General features: G+C 43.2%; 1 protein-coding gene across 1 annotated transcript in view; it reads left to right on the top strand.

Moving 5' to 3' along the window:
- Window positions 1-17,167, top strand: part of LOC137430588 (uncharacterized) — a 42,760-nt gene that overhangs the window by 12,066 nt on the left and 13,527 nt on the right. The window contains exons 8-11 of the mRNA XM_078782746.1: window positions 2,887-2,930; window positions 6,453-6,579; window positions 7,886-7,929; window positions 10,397-10,523. Coding sequence (XP_078638872.1) covers window positions 2,887-2,930; window positions 6,453-6,579; window positions 7,886-7,929; window positions 10,397-10,523 — 342 coding nt within the window. The remainder of the gene's footprint in view (window positions 1-2,886; window positions 2,931-6,452; window positions 6,580-7,885; window positions 7,930-10,396; window positions 10,524-17,167) is intronic.

Genomic DNA, 17,167 nt, shown 5'->3' with positions numbered 1-17,167 from the left:
ATGCCATTTTATGCATGACAACTTTATGGGAGATCTTCCTTTGAATGCTATTTACATTCTTGGGGAAAATGTCAGGGGCATAGAAAAGGTCCCTTTATATGGTGTGTGCTGTGTGGCAAACTCTAGAAAACAAGGGACATTCCATTCCATAGCTTGTAGAAAATGCCAAATAATAGAAAAGAAGGGACATTCAAAAAGCCTTGTGTGCATGCTGGTCTACCCTTGTGTTCTTAAGAGGAACCAAGTAATGCTCTAGAAAAGTTCATATAAAGGGGCGCCAATTTGATTCTTACAGTTCAAAAAACTTTACTTACTGGTGGGTTAGACATATATATGTAATGCACCCCCTGTAGACTCCCTTAATGAGCGCAGATTTTGAACGTGTTTCAAAAGCCATTCGATAGACCTATTGGCTGATGTATATTCCAAGTTTCAGCTCGTTTCAATGTATCGTCAGGTTCACTATGTTTTTTTCTTTCAAAATTTTTGGAGATTAGCAAAACTATACATTTTTGGAATATTCAGAGCATGAGGAAACCAAAAATTAAGGTTCGCATTTGCGTAGACACCTTTGCGAAAATGACACTCAGGACAGTGATGAAGATCTGTAAAAGCATATGCCTGTATGGTATAGACCTAGTAGATCCTGTGTATAGAACTTATAGTTCAATCTGATACTAACAAGGCTGCTTTCCTGCTTTATAAACCCATACCTATAACTTCAAAGGACTTGCAATATCATGTATTATGTAATGCCGTTATATCACAAATATAAAGACAATATTGTTTTCAATTCTCTTTGTTTGTTGCTTTTCTATAATCCTGAGCACTATTTTGAGGCCTTTATTGGATTCCTTGACCCAGAAAACATAGGATTAGCATATTTAAATAAGTTTCGAGGTTAACTAGAAGCCGAGATAGCGCAAAATATGTATTTTATGGCGGCCATTTTGAAAATCCAAAATGGCGGCCATGCAGGTGTCTGTGCAAATGCCAACATTAATTTTTGTTTTCCCAATGCTTTGAGTATTCCAAAAATGTATAGTTTTGCTAATCTCCCAAAATTTTGACGAAATTATATTTGTTAACATAGTGAACCTGCCTAGTATCGCCTTTGAGATATGAGCGCCAACGCATTTTGGGCGGGGAAACGGATGGACGGACGGACAGACGCCAACGTGAATTCGACGGTTTTCTTAATAAAACTCAAGAATGCGGAAACGAACGTTGGTGAAATTTGGAACATATTACCTCGATGTGCAAAGCATTTACTTCTGAAATTTGCAGCCGATTTCGTCCAGTTGAAGCCGAGAAACGAGTTTTCAGTCCCCATGTTGAAGCTGCATCTGGGGAAACTGTCCCATTTATAAGGGAGTGGCGCTTTGCGCCTCCCTTGATACAAGTTTTGGGCCTTGCACCAATTGTGCTCAGCAAATATACCAATTGTTAAATGTGCTTTAAAATGCATTAAATGTGCTTTGTGCTTCACAGTATTAGGAAAGGTTTTTCACTTTAAAACTCCCAATTGATTGTGACTACCAAGGAAGTCGCAAAAAAAATTGTGACTTCCCCTCTGCTCCATCTTGTTTCCTGTGTGTTGTAACTTGTACCATCCTCCAAACGGTGACGACTCCAACAACAACGCTATCTCTCACGTGACACGGACCACCTTTAACCACTGATCACAACTCTCTCATCCTCACACGAGGTGATTTCAATTGCCAACATGCCAATTTACTGGGTGCTGGTACCTCTCTCATAAGATGTGGAATTTCAGCAAAGGCCAAAGGACTCTGTGGGACTGAATTAATCTGTAAACTTTCCAACCCGCATTTCTGTCAATGGCAAATCCTTCCTTCTGGATTTGGTTATGACGAACTTTCCCATCAATGTCTCCTGCTCCTCCTCTGCTCCCATTGGTTCATCTGAGCATGTGCTTGTGAAGGTCAACATCTATCTGGCCATTCTCAGAGAACAGTCTCAGTGCCGGCGAGTCTGGAAGTTCACTCAGGCAAATCGACAGTGACTGCAAGCAGCCATTGCACTTCAGGCCTGTTCTCCTATATCTACCGTCCCTGATATTAACTCATCCTGGGAATTCTTACACAGAAACCTGCTCTCCCTTATGCACAGATTCATCCCATCTTGTCTTTAGTTATCATACCCTTCCTCCCAACAATGTACACTGAATCCTGCTGTGAGGCAGTTGCCTTGAACAACATGCTTTCTCTTCCTGGAAGGCAAATCCAACCGAAGGCAACCTCAGCTCATTCCACAAAGCCCACACGTGTGTATCCACTCTTGGGAGAGCCAGAAAACGACATCTGTCCAACCTCAAAACTAAACTTACAAACTTGTCTCCCACCTCTAAAATCTGGTGGTCCCTTGTTAAGTCTCTCTGGTGTATGTTCCCCCTCCAATCCTCTCCTTACCTTAAATACCACCACAGTCAATTCTGCTCGTGAGATGACTGAATTCTTCATTTCTGTGTTTTACTTCCAAAATATTGTATCCTGAACCCCTCACTCTTTGTACTCACCCTACCCAGTTGCATCCAACCGGTCCAGGACTCTGAGACTTTTGCACCTAAAGTTTTTTGCAATTACTGTATGTCAGCATGTTAATTCCAGGTTGGTTTGACAAATAATTGGCCAATAGTGAGACAGCTTTAATTCACCGAGTAATTTCACACCACTACACCTTCACTGTTTTAAAAAATCTACCATGCTCTTGTATTTATAATTTATCTGAAGCCATTGCTGACTTGTGCATGTTTGTGCATGGCAGCATTTTAAAACAATAAATAATTATCAGACTTTTGACCATTGTGCTTCTTTATTGCTTCATGTTCTTCTGCGGTTTTTCATTTGCCTTGTTCTTTTTCAGAGTCTGTGCTGCAACCTGCCCCAAAGGCCGCAGATAAAAAAGAGGTTTGTCATACACATCTGCACACTGGACTGTTTTAACTTGTAATTAATAGTTACGACAGCTTTGTGTGGCTGCTCTCATTGGCTAAGTCACACATACTTGTTCTTTTTTTCTTTTTCTTTTTTTCTTTTTTTGTATGCTGAATCGAGGCTCGTGAAAGATCTAACATTTATTTCACAAACAAATCAACCAGACAAACAAAATATATAAAAAGAGGGAGTGGAAGACAAGATGGGGAGAGAAGGGGAAGCACACAAACATAACATTCGAGAGCATGGAGAAGTGTGGGAGGGAGAGGGCTTGGGGGGAGGAGGCGTGGGAAGGGGAAGGAGGGTGGGACAAGTATAAAACACAAGGACACCAAGCGCTTCCAGGACAGAAGTTGGTATTTCAAAAAAGTGGATTTGGGGTGAAATTAGCGGGGGTAGAAAAGATCAAGGTTTTGGATGGGGGAAGATAAGAGATGGTGGTGAACAGCTGTTTTAAAGACCTGGAGGGTGGAGTGGGATTGAAGAGAGTGAGGGAGTTTGTTCCAGAGGCGGGAGAAAAGAGGAATGAAGGAGTGAAGGTGAGCAGAGAGTCTTGATTTTGGCAGTTTAACCATAAGAGGGTTGCAGGCAGATCTTGTGTGACCTGTTGGAATATTTGGGGGACAGAGCCCAGGGAGAGCTCGGGGGGGGGGGGGGCAAGGCCAGAGAGGAGTCGGTAGAAGACGGAAAGACCACCAACCTTCCTGCGGTGAGTGAGTGAAAGGCCCTTGGAGTTAGCTTCATCGCGGGAGATTCCAATGATTCTGAACGCTTTGGTTTCAACAGCGTGAAGACGAGCTAGGTGTGAGGCAGGAGCACCAGCCCAGAGGGGAGAGCAGTATTCCATTGAGCTGTAGATGAAAGCCTTGTATGTGGTGAGTAGCTCAGCTGTGCCAAGGAAGGACTTCACACGACGGAGGATGCCCAGTCGGCGACTGGCTTTGGAGGCCAGATTTGAAATGTGGTTTTCCCAGGAAATATCATGGCAGATAGTGAGACCCAAAAGCTTGAGTGACAGAACTTCTTGGAGAGGATTATTCAGAAAGTGGATGGGAGGGTTGTCCAGTCGGTCTTTTCGGAGAGACATCGTAAGAGTGTGAGATTTGTCAGGATTGAAAGACATGTTCCATTTGTTTGCCCAGTCTGTGATTTTGTCCAGGTCTGCAGAGAGTGATGAGGCTGCAGACTGCCGATCTGAGGGATGAGGAATGGAGCGACAGAGAGTAGAGTCATCAGCAAAGAGATAGAGAGGATTTTCAAGAGAGTCAGAGAGATCATTGATGAAGACCAGAAAAAGCACAGGGCCCAGAACACTGCCTTGGGGAACTCCAGCCTGAACAGGAAGAGATGAGAGAAACCCATTCAGGGCCACACGTTGACTACGACTAGAGAGGGAGTCCGCCAGCCATGCGTGGAGATTTCCATGGATACCAAAGGAGGAGAGTTTGGTGAGCAGAGCGGGGTGCCAGACCGTATCGAAGGCACGTGATATGTCAAGGGAGACAGCTCTAATTTCCTGTTTGGCATTGAGGACCTCCATCCATTATTGAGAAAGCAGAAGCAGCATGTCCAGAGTAGAGTGGCCAGGTCTGAAACCAAATTGATGAGCAGAGATCAAGCCAATGGAGAAGAGGAAAGATTTCATATCTGAAGCAATGATGGATTCCAGGACTTTGCTGATAATTGGGAGAAGGCTGATTGGTCTGTAGTTGCTAGGATCTGTTTTTGCACCTTTTGTGCAAAGCGGTGATGTTGGCTGATTTCCAAGCAGATGGCAGATGACCTTGAGCAAAAGAAAGGGTGAAGAGAACAGAGAGAGGGAGTGAAAGAGCAGCAGAGCAGGATTTTCGGACCCATGGGCTGATGCTTTCAGGTCCAGTTGCAGAATCAGAGTTGAGGGTTGACAGAAACTTTTCCACCTTGTCAGGAGGAAAGGACACAGAGTCCAGGAGCAGCTGGGTATGACTGGGTACGGTGGGTACAGAGAGGGATGGGTTTGCGACACAAGATTTAGAGGCAAACACAGAGTTGAGGCACCTATCTCACACTCACAGGCACCTCACAGGCATTCTACCTCACACATGAGGATATTGTTGATTTTTTCCGCCCACAAGCAACAGGAATGCTGTACTAGGATTTAGTATGTGGCTGTCTATTTTGCATCATTGGAGTCGAGGCTTTCATATGCCTTCAGGTTAACATTTCCCAGGACATGTACGTAAGCAGTAAAGGGTATCATTGTTCAAATAATGAAGAACTAGTCTTGCTTGCGGAGGCTAGTGTTTGCTAGTGGTGTGTCAGTGAACACGGAGGAAAATGGATGGTGTCAACATAACGTTGATCGAGGTATCCTAGCCGACATTGGAAGCAAAGAGAAGCTGATATTTTGTATGATAACTCTTTGTCGGAGCAAAAGGACCCAAAAGGGTTGTTGGAAAAATCACATGAGGATTGTATTGCTCCAACGAAGGGTTAATGCCCGAAGCATCAGCTTCTGATTGCTTTCCGTGATGGTGACCACCCCTTGATCAACATTTTGTTGACTCTATCCATCATTCTTTGTCACCTTGTTCTTCAAAATCCTCTAATCTCCAAGGAGCTTATCAACATGGATATCAATATTTGTCACCTTGTTCTTCAAAATCCTCCATTCCCCGAGGAGATTTTCAACATGGATATTATTATTTGTCACCTTGTTCTTCAAAATCCCCCATTCCCCGAGGAGATTTTCAACATGGATATTATTATTTGTCACCTTTTTCTTCAAAATCCTCCAATCTCCAAGGAGCTTTTCAACATGGATATCATTCTTTGTCACCTTGTTCTTCAAAATCCTCCAATCTACAAGAAGATTTTCAACACGGATATCATTATTTGTCACCTTCTGCTTCAAAATCCTCCAATCTACAAGGAGATTTTCAACACGGATATCATTATTTGTCACCTTCTGCTTCAAAATCCTCCAATCTACAAGGAGATTTTTCAACATGGAGATCATTATTTGTCACCTTCTTCTTCAAAATCCTCCAATCCCCAAAAGTTTTTCAACATGAACATCATTATTTGTCACCTTGTTCTTGAAAATCCTCCAATTAACAGGGAGCTTTTCAACACGGATATCCTTTGCACTTGGAAGGCAATCATCACCATCCTGTGTAAATTTAAATGTACATAAATTTAAACAGGTTTCATGTTTTCGTTTACAAAACTTTCATAATTATTTGTTGTTCCTACCCTCCATATTTTCTTTCTGCGAAAGCCACAAAATGCATGATTTTGGTTGCAAGAAAAGACATTCCATCAATCGGTAATCATTCATCCAAATATATTAGACCGTGGTGAATATCTATCCGGTGTGGATCCAAATAGATCAGACCGTGGTGAATACTCATTGGACGTTTGTTTTAAAAAAAAAATTAATAACTGATATGAATGAAATTCATTTTATCCCATTTGAAAACTGACATAATCACTGAGGAAATGTTTACTTTGTAGAAGCAAGACAACAGTGCCAATATCATGAAGTCAGCGGCAATTCACTCACTAGATTCAGAAGAGAGTAACTTCACTGCGGAACATTTTGCTTTGCCTGAAGAGCGAGACGAGCCCTCTACAAAAAAGGGTAAGCAATTCTTCCCATCACTTCACCCTCATTGATTCTCTGAAGCTCTTTTTTTGTCCCCCGTCGCACCGTGGAGCGAAAGGGGGACTATGGTTTTCCCCTCCGTCCGTGTGTCTGTGCGTGCGTGCGTCCGTGCGGGCGTGCGAACGTGCGTGCGTGTGTCCGTACATGTGTGCGTGCGTAAGCGAAGGACCGAATTCTAATTTGATGTGTGGGTGCAACCCACGTCAAAATCCAAGATGGCCGCCGCCATGTATGTCTGATGCCATGTATGTCTGAACCTTGTGAGCATAATATCTTGAAAAATAAGCGAAGTACCAACTTCTAATCTGGTGTGTGGGTGTATCTGCGCATAAGGAAGAACGCTATTGAAAATTGGGTCGCCACATCAAAATCCAAGATGGCCGCCGCCATGTATGTCTGAACATTGTGAGCAGAATATCTTTAAAAATAAGCGAAGTACTAACTTCTAATCTGGTGTGTGGGTGTATCTAGGCATAAGGAAGAACGCTATTGAAAATTGGGTCGCCAGGTCAAAATCCAAGATGGCCGCCACCATATACATGTCTGAACCTTGTGAGCGAAATATCTTGAAAAATAAACGAACTACTTACTTCTAATCTGGTGCTTGGGTGTACCTACGCATGAGGAAGAACGCTGTTGAAAATTGGGTCGCCACGTCAAAATCCAAGATGGCCGCCTTGCGTCTTCCACTTTATCAACTCACATCACTTCACCGACGGGGGACCGAGGCGTGACACTTGTTTTTTCTTTTTTCTTTTTGGATACAAGATCGAGGCTCGCGTAAGAGCTAACATTAATCACATTTAAAAAACGGACACACAAATCATAAGATAAAGGGAGCGGGAGACAAGATGGGGAGAGAGAGGTAAGAACACAAGTACAACAGCAGAGAACAGGGACATCGGGGGATCTGTGGGAGATGGGGGGCTTGGAGGGAGGAGGCATGGGAAGGGAGGGTGGGTCCATGAGCCTTGACTTTGTAGACAAAAATAAACGCCGAGTTTTTTGCAATTACTGTATGTCAGCATGTTAATTCCAGGTTGGTTTGACAAATAATTGGCCAATCGTGAGACAGCTTTAATTAACCGAGTAATTGCACACCACTACACCTTCACTGTTTTAAAAAATCTACCATGCTCTTGTATTTACAATTTATCTGTAGCCATTGCTGACTTGTGCATGGCAGCATTTTAAAACAATAAATAATCAGACTTTTGACCATTGTGCTTCTTTATTGCTTCATGTTCTTCTGCGGTTTTTCATTTGCCTTGTTCTTTTTCAGAGTCTGTGCTGCAACCTGTCCCAAAGGCCACAGACAAAAAAGAGGTTTGTCATACACATCTACACACTGGACTGTTTTAACTTGTAATTAATAGTTACTACAGCTTTGTGTGGCTGCTCTCATTGGCTAAGTCACACATACTTGTTCTACCTCACACTTGAGGATATTGTTGATTTTTTCCCCCAACAAGCAACAGGAATGCTGTGCTAGGATGTAGTATGTGGCTGTCTATTTTGCATCATTGGAGTCGAGGTTTTCATATGCCTTCAGGTTAACATTCCCCAGGACATGTACGTAAGCAGTAAAGGGTATCATTGTTCAAATAATGAAGAACTAGTCTGGAAAATGGATGGTGTCAACATAACGTTGATCGAGGTATCCTAGCCGCCATTGGAAGCAAAGAGAACCTGACATTTTGTATGATAACTCTTCGTCGGAGCAAAAGGACCCAAAAGGGTTGTTGGAAAAATCACATGAGGATTGTATTGCTCCAACGAAGGGTTAATGCCCGAAGCATCAGCTTCTGATTGCTTCCCGTGATGGTGAGCATTCCTTGATCAACATTTTGTTGACTCTATCCATCATTCTTCGTCACCTTGTTCTTTCAAATCCTCCATTCCCCGAGGAGCTTTTCAACATGGATATCATTATTTGTCACCGTGTTCTTCAAAATCCTCCATTCCCTGAGGAGCTTTTCAACACGGATATCATTATTTGTCACCGTGTTCTTCACAACCCTCCAATCCCCAAGGAGCTTTTCAACATGGATATCATTATTTGTCCCATTGTTCTTCACAATCCTCCAATCCCCAAGGAGCTTTTCAACATGGATATTATTATTTGTCCCATTGTTCTTCACAATCCTCCAATCCCCAAGGAGCTTTTCAACAAGGATATCATTATTTGTCCCATTGTTCTTCACAATCCTCCAATCCCCAAGGAGCTTTTCAACATGGATATTATTATTTGTCCCATTGTTCTTCACAACCCTCCAATCCCCAAGGAGCTTTTCAACACGGATATCATTATTTGTCCCATTGTTCTTCACAATCCTCCAATCCCCAAGGAGCTTTTCAACACGGATATCATTATTTGTCACCGTGTTCTTCACAACCCTCCAATCCCCAAGGAGCTTTTCAACATGGATATCATTATTTGTCCCATTGTTCTTCACAATCCTCCAATCCCCAAGGAGATTTGCAACATGGATATCATTATTTGAGCACCGTGTTCTTCACAACCCTCCAATCCCCAAGGAGCTTTTCAACACGGATATTATTATTTGTCCCATTGTTCTTCACAACCCTCCAATCCCCAAGAGCTTTTCAACACGGATATCCTTTGCACTTGGAAGGCAATCATCACCATACTGTGTGAATTTAAATGTACATAAATTTAAACAGGTTTCATGTTTTCGTTTACAAAACTTTCATAATTATTTGTTGTTCCTTCCCTCCATATTTTCTTCTTGCCAAAGCCACAAAATGCATGATTTTGGTTGAAAGAAAAGACATTCCATCAATCGGTAATCATCTATCTATAATTCCAGTAATCTCTGTTTGTACGTTTGTACGTTTGTACGTTTGTTTGTCTGTGACCGCTGTTTCTCGACAACCACGGGTCCGATATACTTTTAACTTGCCAGGTATATTGCTGGGGACCCGAGGATGTGCCTTTTCAAGGTTTCATATTAATCGGACAATTACTTACCGAGCTATGTCCAAAAAACGATTCAACCAATCAGAGAGCAGCGAACTATCGCGTGTGCCGAACGTGGCGGACACACTCTGCCTCGGATGGCACATTTGAGAGCGTATTCATTTATTTCACGTTTGCAAACTATGTTGGCGTTAAACTATGTTTTAAAACTAATAAAAACGAATTTGCGATTCATTCGCTTTCCTGCGCGTTTGTGCACGCGATGGCGATTTCTTTACCAAACTCCGGAAGCCGTTCGCTTTGGACCAAACCATTTCATGTAAATAGAGGGGGGGGGATATAATTTTAGATATAGATATAGTACGGGCAATGCCCTAGTTCATCCAAATATATTACTGTCGCTCATTTTTTAAAGCAAGAATTGTTTACATTCATCTCGAAAATGTGTTCAGCTGAAGTTGTCTTGATTGTCCGCTCATAAGCATGGCAGCGACATGAAAGCTTTTTTATAATCACAGGTCGCACTGGGAAAATAACCAGCAAGTTCAGTTTTAACAGTTCCTTTGGCTATACCAGCATTTAAATATTCCATGGGCATTTTTGATAATTCGGGGTGATTGTCACCAGCACTTTGGTCGCAATGCCAAAATTTGCCATAACTGGTCCAGAGAGTCCAAAGAAAACACCAACATGGCACCGCAAAGATTTTCATTGTCATGTGACAGATCAGATCAGACCGTGGTGAAGACTCATTGGACGTTTGTTAAAAATATAATTGACTGTTTTGAATGAAATTCATTTTATCCCATTTGAAAACTGACATAATCATTTGAGGAAATGTTTACTTTGTAGAAGCAAGACAACAGTGCCAATATCATGAAGTCAGCGTCAATTCACTCACTCGATTTAGAAGAGAGTAACTTCACTGCGGAACATTTTGCTTTGTCTGAAGAGCGAGACGAGCCCTCTACAAAAAAGGGTAAGCAATTCTTCCCATCACTTCACCCTCATTCATTCTCTCAAGCTTTTTTTTCTTTTTAACTCAACTGGACTATGTCCAGCTGAGTTTTTGTCGACACCCAGTGTCCGTCGTCCGTCGTCCGTCTGTTGTCTGTCTGTCTGTCTGTCGTCTGTAAACAATTCGACGTCTATGCTCTAAAAGTCACAAATATTGATGAGATTTGATGAAACTTGTTATGCAGCATCTTTAAGACACAAACTAGTTTGGGATTGCATTTGGGCACGCCCATAAATGGGCGCGGCAGGGCGGCCATATTGAAAAATAAATTTTTGTTAATCTGGTACTTCCTAATGTAGCTAGAAGGCTGAAACTTGGTGTGTAGACAGTATGTAACAAACCTCAACACATATATTACGGGTTTTGACGATGTCCGAAAAATGTCCTCGTCGTAACCTATGACATGACTTGACCCAGTTAAGTTCAGGTTCCCTGGAACCTCTAGTTAATTTTTGTATACAAGATCGAGGCTCATGTAAAAGCTAACAGAAATCACACAAAAAACGGACACACAAAACATAAGATAAAGGGAGCGGGAGACAAGATGGGGGAGAGAGAGAGGGAAGCACACAAGTACAACAGCAAAGAACATACACTGATTTCCTCTCTTCTCCGGATACTCAATTAACAAAACCTGGGATAAAATTCACTTCTGAGTTATATTTACGGGGGTAAATCTCACTTTCTTCCCACAACATTTCTTAGGGTTAGCAGGAATACCTCGTCGATACTCTGACTACCCAGATGCTTACTCAACACGAAATGTTTTATCTTCTATTGGGTCTATAATTTCATTTGCAGCAACAATTATTTTAATATTTATTATCTGAGAGGCTTTCTCTTCAAAACGAGAACCAAACACCTTGAGCTTACCTTTATACAACCCTGAATGAATATACGGAACACCTCCCACTTTCCATACATTTGAAAACCCATCATATCTTAAAATTATTTTAAAAGAAAGGAAGTGAACCTTCATCTATCTGCTGGTTTCAAGCTAACCGCATAACCACTCTGTCACTTTTTTATCATAATAGTTGGACACTGCTAGTTAATACGAATAGTTTAATAGTTTAGTTGGACACTAATAGTTGAACACATGGATACTGCTAGGACTTCCAGAAAAGAAGTTGGTATTTCAAAAAAGTGGATCTGGGGTGAATTAACAGGGGAAAAGATCAGTGTTTTGGATGGGGGAAGATAAGAGATGGTGGTGAACAGCTGTTTTAAAGACCTGGAGGGAGGAGTGGGTTGCGGAAGATGCCCAGTCGGCGACTGGCTTTGGAGGCCAGCTTGGAAATGTGGTTTTCCCAGGAAAGATCATGGCAGATAATGAGACCCAAAAGCTTGAGTGACAGAACTTCTTGGAGAGGATTGTTGAGAAGGTAGATGGGAGATGTCCAGTCGGTCTTTTCGGAAAGACATAGAAAATGTTTTTGATCATATTTTTGATTTGAAAAATAATTTTCCCAACACTGCATGGCATGAGTTTCTGTGGTTATTTCACTGTACAAAATTTGTTGTAACAATATTGTCAGGCGAAACCCTCGGTTAATACCGTAGGACCGTGGATGACTGAACGGCTTTACTTGATGCGACGATCAATTACGGATTCGACTATAAAAGCGCGGGCAGAAGAATGAAGAGGAAGAAGCGGCAAGCGCGTACCTGTAGCGATCCGATGGCAGCTCCGATCCTGGAGGAAATTAACTCAAAACGGACACAGGATTTTGGAATGAAAGAAAATAATGCAAGGGTTTATTTGCAATTATTAGTGGGGCAGGAAAATAACGCGCCGGTAAATAAATGTCCTAAATCGGGATGTCCCCATACCAGACTTGACAACAGGACAAAGGAGATGAATTAAATAAAAGAATCGTCGTGTATTTGTGTGAGATGTGGTGCGTCTTATCTGTCTGTATGGTGTGTCCGTCGTCCAACGCGGCTATGTCCGACTCCGATGCTGGCACGAAGAAGCCTCCGTCCGCCTCGCCCATGCTCTGCTCGGCCCCGAGCCACCCGCTCAGCGGCCTCGTCTGCTCGCCCCTCGTCGGTCGCACACGAGCTCCTGTTCGCTCACAGCACCGAGCCTCTCTCCGAGCACCAGCCTCGCTCCAAGCACCAAAGCACCAAAAGCACCACGAAGAACCAAAAGCACCACAAAGGTTCAGGGAAGGCGCCAACGACCAACAGGGAGGAACGCAGGGAAGAAGAACCAGTGAAGCCAATCCACCAACGCATGAAGCACAAGCAAAGACACAGGACGAAGAGCCTCCAACGAAGAACAAAGAGCCTCCCACGAAGAACTCAGAACGAACAGACCAGCACGAACTGACTAAAATGCCCGCGAGCGTGACGTTTTGTCAACCCTGGTCTGACGTCAATTCTGGCGCGTTACCAATCCGTCCCTCTCATCTTTGTGATCTTTCCCGCCTTTTCACGTCACTCGCGCTTGTCCTCCAACTAGCGACCTGTTTCTAAATGGTCATTTGGCGCCTTCTGCTCTGATTGGCCGAATGTTTGTGCCTTCCGCCTCAACCAATCACACGTTCCCTGGGCGTGGCTATAGCCTGCCCTGCCCAATGCTCGTAGCTCGGCCAGCTGGTGGTGTGGCTGGCTGCGGCCACATGCGGCGGTGCCCCGATCTGGCTTCCTGTATGTTTTCTTCCAAAGTCTTTTTGTAAGGGAGGGGATTTAATTAATGTGTGCACTAAGGGACCTATCTACAGTCACGTGAAAAAGTAAGTACACCCCATGTAAAGTTTTGACTTTTTCAACATATTTCAACATACATCTTTTTGATCTTCATTTCAACAATATTGATAGATAAAGGTGATATAATATAACAAATACCATGAAACATTTACATTTTGTAGTCCATTGTATAATTTCAATAAACATAAATGCAAATTTTGCATGTGGAAAAAGTAAGTACACCCTTGGCTCTAATCGGTGGTATTGCCCCCTTTGGCAGAAACAACCTCAAGTAGGCGTTTCTTATAACTGTCTACCAGTCTCTGACATCGACTGGGAGAAATTTTTGCCCATTCCTCCATGCAGAATTCTTTCAGCTGTGTGATGCTTGAGGGGTTTCGTGCATGCACAGGTCGTTTCAAATCCCCCCACAACATCTCGATGGGATTTAGATCCGGGCTTTGACTTGGCCATTCCAGAACCCTCCATTTCTTTCTTTTCAGCCATTCCTTGGTGGATTTCCTGGTATGTTTAGGGTCGTTTTCATGTTGCAAGGTCCACCTTTGGTTGAGCTTCAACATTCCGACAGATGGCCTCACATTATCCTCAAGCACCCTCTGGTACAATGAAGAATTCATAGTGGATTATATAAGGGTGACCCAAAAAAACCTCCCACATTTCGAAAGGCTGTAGCACTGGCAGTAGTGAGGTGGGAGGGGCGGGGCTAGGGTCTGTTGGTAGCCCAACCCCAACCGTCCTCAGTCGCCAACATGGCATGGTCGGGAGTACACCGTGCGTTCGCTGTCGAAGCGTTCTTCACAAACAACCGTTCCGTGATCGCCGTGCAGAGGGCCTTTCGAAGACGTTTCAGTATTCCACGGAACCAAAACGTTCCAGATCGGAAAACCATCTTGCAGTGGGTTGGGAATTTCAGGGCAACAGGCTCAGCTTTAAAAAGAAAATCACCTGGTCGACCTAGGAGCGCTCGTACGCCTGAGAATATTGAAGCATTGAGGCGATATGTTGTGCAGTCTCCGAGACGTTCTGCGTGAAAGCATGCTTTAGCTGTAGGGATATCCCGGGAAACTGCAAGGAGAATCTTACACAAAGACCTCCACTTCCAACCATACAAAATGACGGTTGTGAAAGAACTCGATGCGAGAGACTGGATAAGCCGCAGGGAGTTATGCGAGAACATTCTGCAACGTGTTCCGGAAGATGCTGTTCTCTTGTGCAGTGACGAAGCTCATTTTCATTTGAGTGGCTCTGTAAATAAACAAAATTTTAGCTATTGCTCTGAAGACAAGCCTCGCATGCTACACGAAAGACCGTTGCACTCCGATCGAGTGACTGTGTGGTGCGCTGTTGCTGATGTTGGCATCGTGGGTCCTTATTTCTTTGAAGAGGGTGGTGTAACTGTTACCATAACTTCTGACCGTTACATTGATATGCTCGAAAACTTTCTAAGGCCACAACTCGAACACCTTGACCTTGAAGAACTCGATGTGTGGTTTCAGCAAGATGGAGCTACGGCACACACAGCTCGAAGATCATTGCAAGTGCTGAGGGAAATGTTTCCGGATCAGGTGATGTGGGAGGTTTTTTTGGGTCACCCTGTATGATGGTGAGCTGCCCAGGCCCTGATGCAGCAAAGCTGCCCCAAACCATAATATTTCCACCACCATGCTTTACAGTTGGTATCAGGTTCTTGTGGTCAAATGCTGTCTTTGGTTTTCGCCAAACATGTCTTTTGGTACTGTGGCCAAATAGCTCTACCTTTGACTCATCTGTCCAGAGCACATTGTTCCAGAAGTGCTGGTCTTTGCCTCGGTGTTCATTGGCAAACTTTAGTCTTGCCCTGATGTTCTTTCTGGAAAGGAAAGGTTTCCTCCTGGCACACCTCCCATGTAGATCAAATTTGTGCAGCCTCTTTCTAATGGTAGACTCGTGCACTTTGACATCAACAGTGGCAAGAGCTACCTGTAGGTCCCGTGATGACATTCTGGGGTTCTTAGAGACTTCTTTCAGCATCTTGCGGTCTGCTCTCAGGCTGAACTTGCTGGGGCGGCCTGGCCTGAACAAGTTGGCAATTCTTTGGAATCTTCTCCACTTGTAGATGATCTTCCCGACAGTCGAATGATTGATTTCAAATTGTTTGGACATCTTTTTAAATCCCTTCCCAGACTCGTAGGCATCTATAACCTTCTTTCTGAAGGCCTCAGAGACCTCTTTTGGTCGAGGCATGGTGATGCCGCACACTTCAACAACAAAGAGCAAACCAAACTAAATGTCTGAGGTTTAAATAAGACAGGTTCCTGCAAGATCCTCTCTAATGATGTTCTAATCATTTGCACCTGAGCTGGTGCACCTGATTCTAATTTTAGGTATTTGAAGTAGTGATACATGTGGGGGTGTACTTACTTTTTCCACATGCGAAATTTGCATTTATGTTTATTTAAATTATACAATGGACTACAAAATGTAAATGTTTCATGATATTTGTTATATTATATCACCTTTATCTGTCAATATTGTTGAAATGAAGATCAAATAGCTGTATGTTGAAATATGTTGAAAAAGTCAAAACTTTACACGGGGTGTACTTACTTTTTCACGTGACTGTAAGTGTCTATATGAGTGCTTTGCCATAATGGACACTGGATTGGCGACAGAGGGAATGACAAACAAAGGAATTTTATCCATAATCCCTGCACTACATTGCACGCCCCACCCCCTCGTGAAGGGGACACAGATACGACTTTCACGGACATCCGGGCTGCACATAGAACTTATTTCAGGTAGATTCCCTATCACGACAATCGCTCAATGACCTATTCGGACCTACCTGTCCCTAGATATTCCTCTATCCTCCACCTCCCCCCCCCCCCCCGACATAACAATATCATTTACAATTTATTTTGGAGCCTATCCTGGTCGTATCGTAATCTTCAAACTGCACCAGAATCGTGGCAATATCAATTTTATAAGATATTTCAGACAAGCCAAATCATTCTCTCACAAATTGTTGACTGCAGGCCGAGGAAGAGTGTTCCATCAGCTGAATTGGGAAAATAAAGCACTAACTGTCAGCAGAGGAAGACTAAACCACCTACAGTTCACAGATGACATTGTTTTAATATCGAAAATCCTTGTGGAAGAGTTAAATTTGGAGAATAGAAATAAAAATGGATACAGTGAAGACAAAAATAATGTTCACCCATTGTTCAAAAAAATAAACAAAAATAAGTTAATCCCATCGTGGACTGCTAAGCCAGTCCATTTTCATGGGGGATATTTTCACACAAGCCTTAGTTTGAGTTTCTGGAGACCACTTTGGCCCACAGTACATAAATGGGCTGACCTCTAAGTTCCGAAGTTAAAAAAAATCTCAACTTCAGTTGGCCTTGGCACAGCTAATTGGCAAGCGAGCCAAACTAGTGCCTGTTGTTGTGAAAACTTGAGATCTGCCTTCAAGTCATTCCTTTTGCGAATGTTAGAGCGGGATTGAATCGGCAGCCATGTCAACAACAATATAAAACAGAAATCCTCGACACCCCTCAAGTACTTGCTCACTTGCTTTAGATCCCTATCCAAGCCTGACAACATATGGAGTCTCTTGAGGAACTTGCATCACTTTCGTCTGTCTTGGGCCCACTGACTGATTGCAGTCCAGGTGGTTTCTCGGTCCCTCAGCTCCTTCTCCACTGTATTCGATCAGGTCTGAGTACCGAACATCTGAGTATACCTACTCCCCCAAACCCTTCCTGTTACAATAAACATGGACCCTCGATTCATGATCTTGTCGACATCTCGTGTGCGCAAGTCATTGCACATGACATCATGATTGTTGTCTGCTGCAAGTAATCTCGCACTCCATGTTGTTCGTGTTGATTTTCAGTACGACTTGGAGG

The sequence above is a fragment of the Myxine glutinosa genome, chromosome 7, assembly GCF_964187855.1.
Source record: "Myxine glutinosa chromosome 7, kmMyxGlut1.1, whole genome shotgun sequence".
Classification (NCBI taxonomy): domain Eukaryota; kingdom Metazoa; phylum Chordata; class Myxini; order Myxiniformes; family Myxinidae; genus Myxine; species Myxine glutinosa.
The sequence above is the reverse complement of the archived record's forward strand: the minus strand, read 5'-3'. Positions and strand labels throughout refer to the sequence as shown.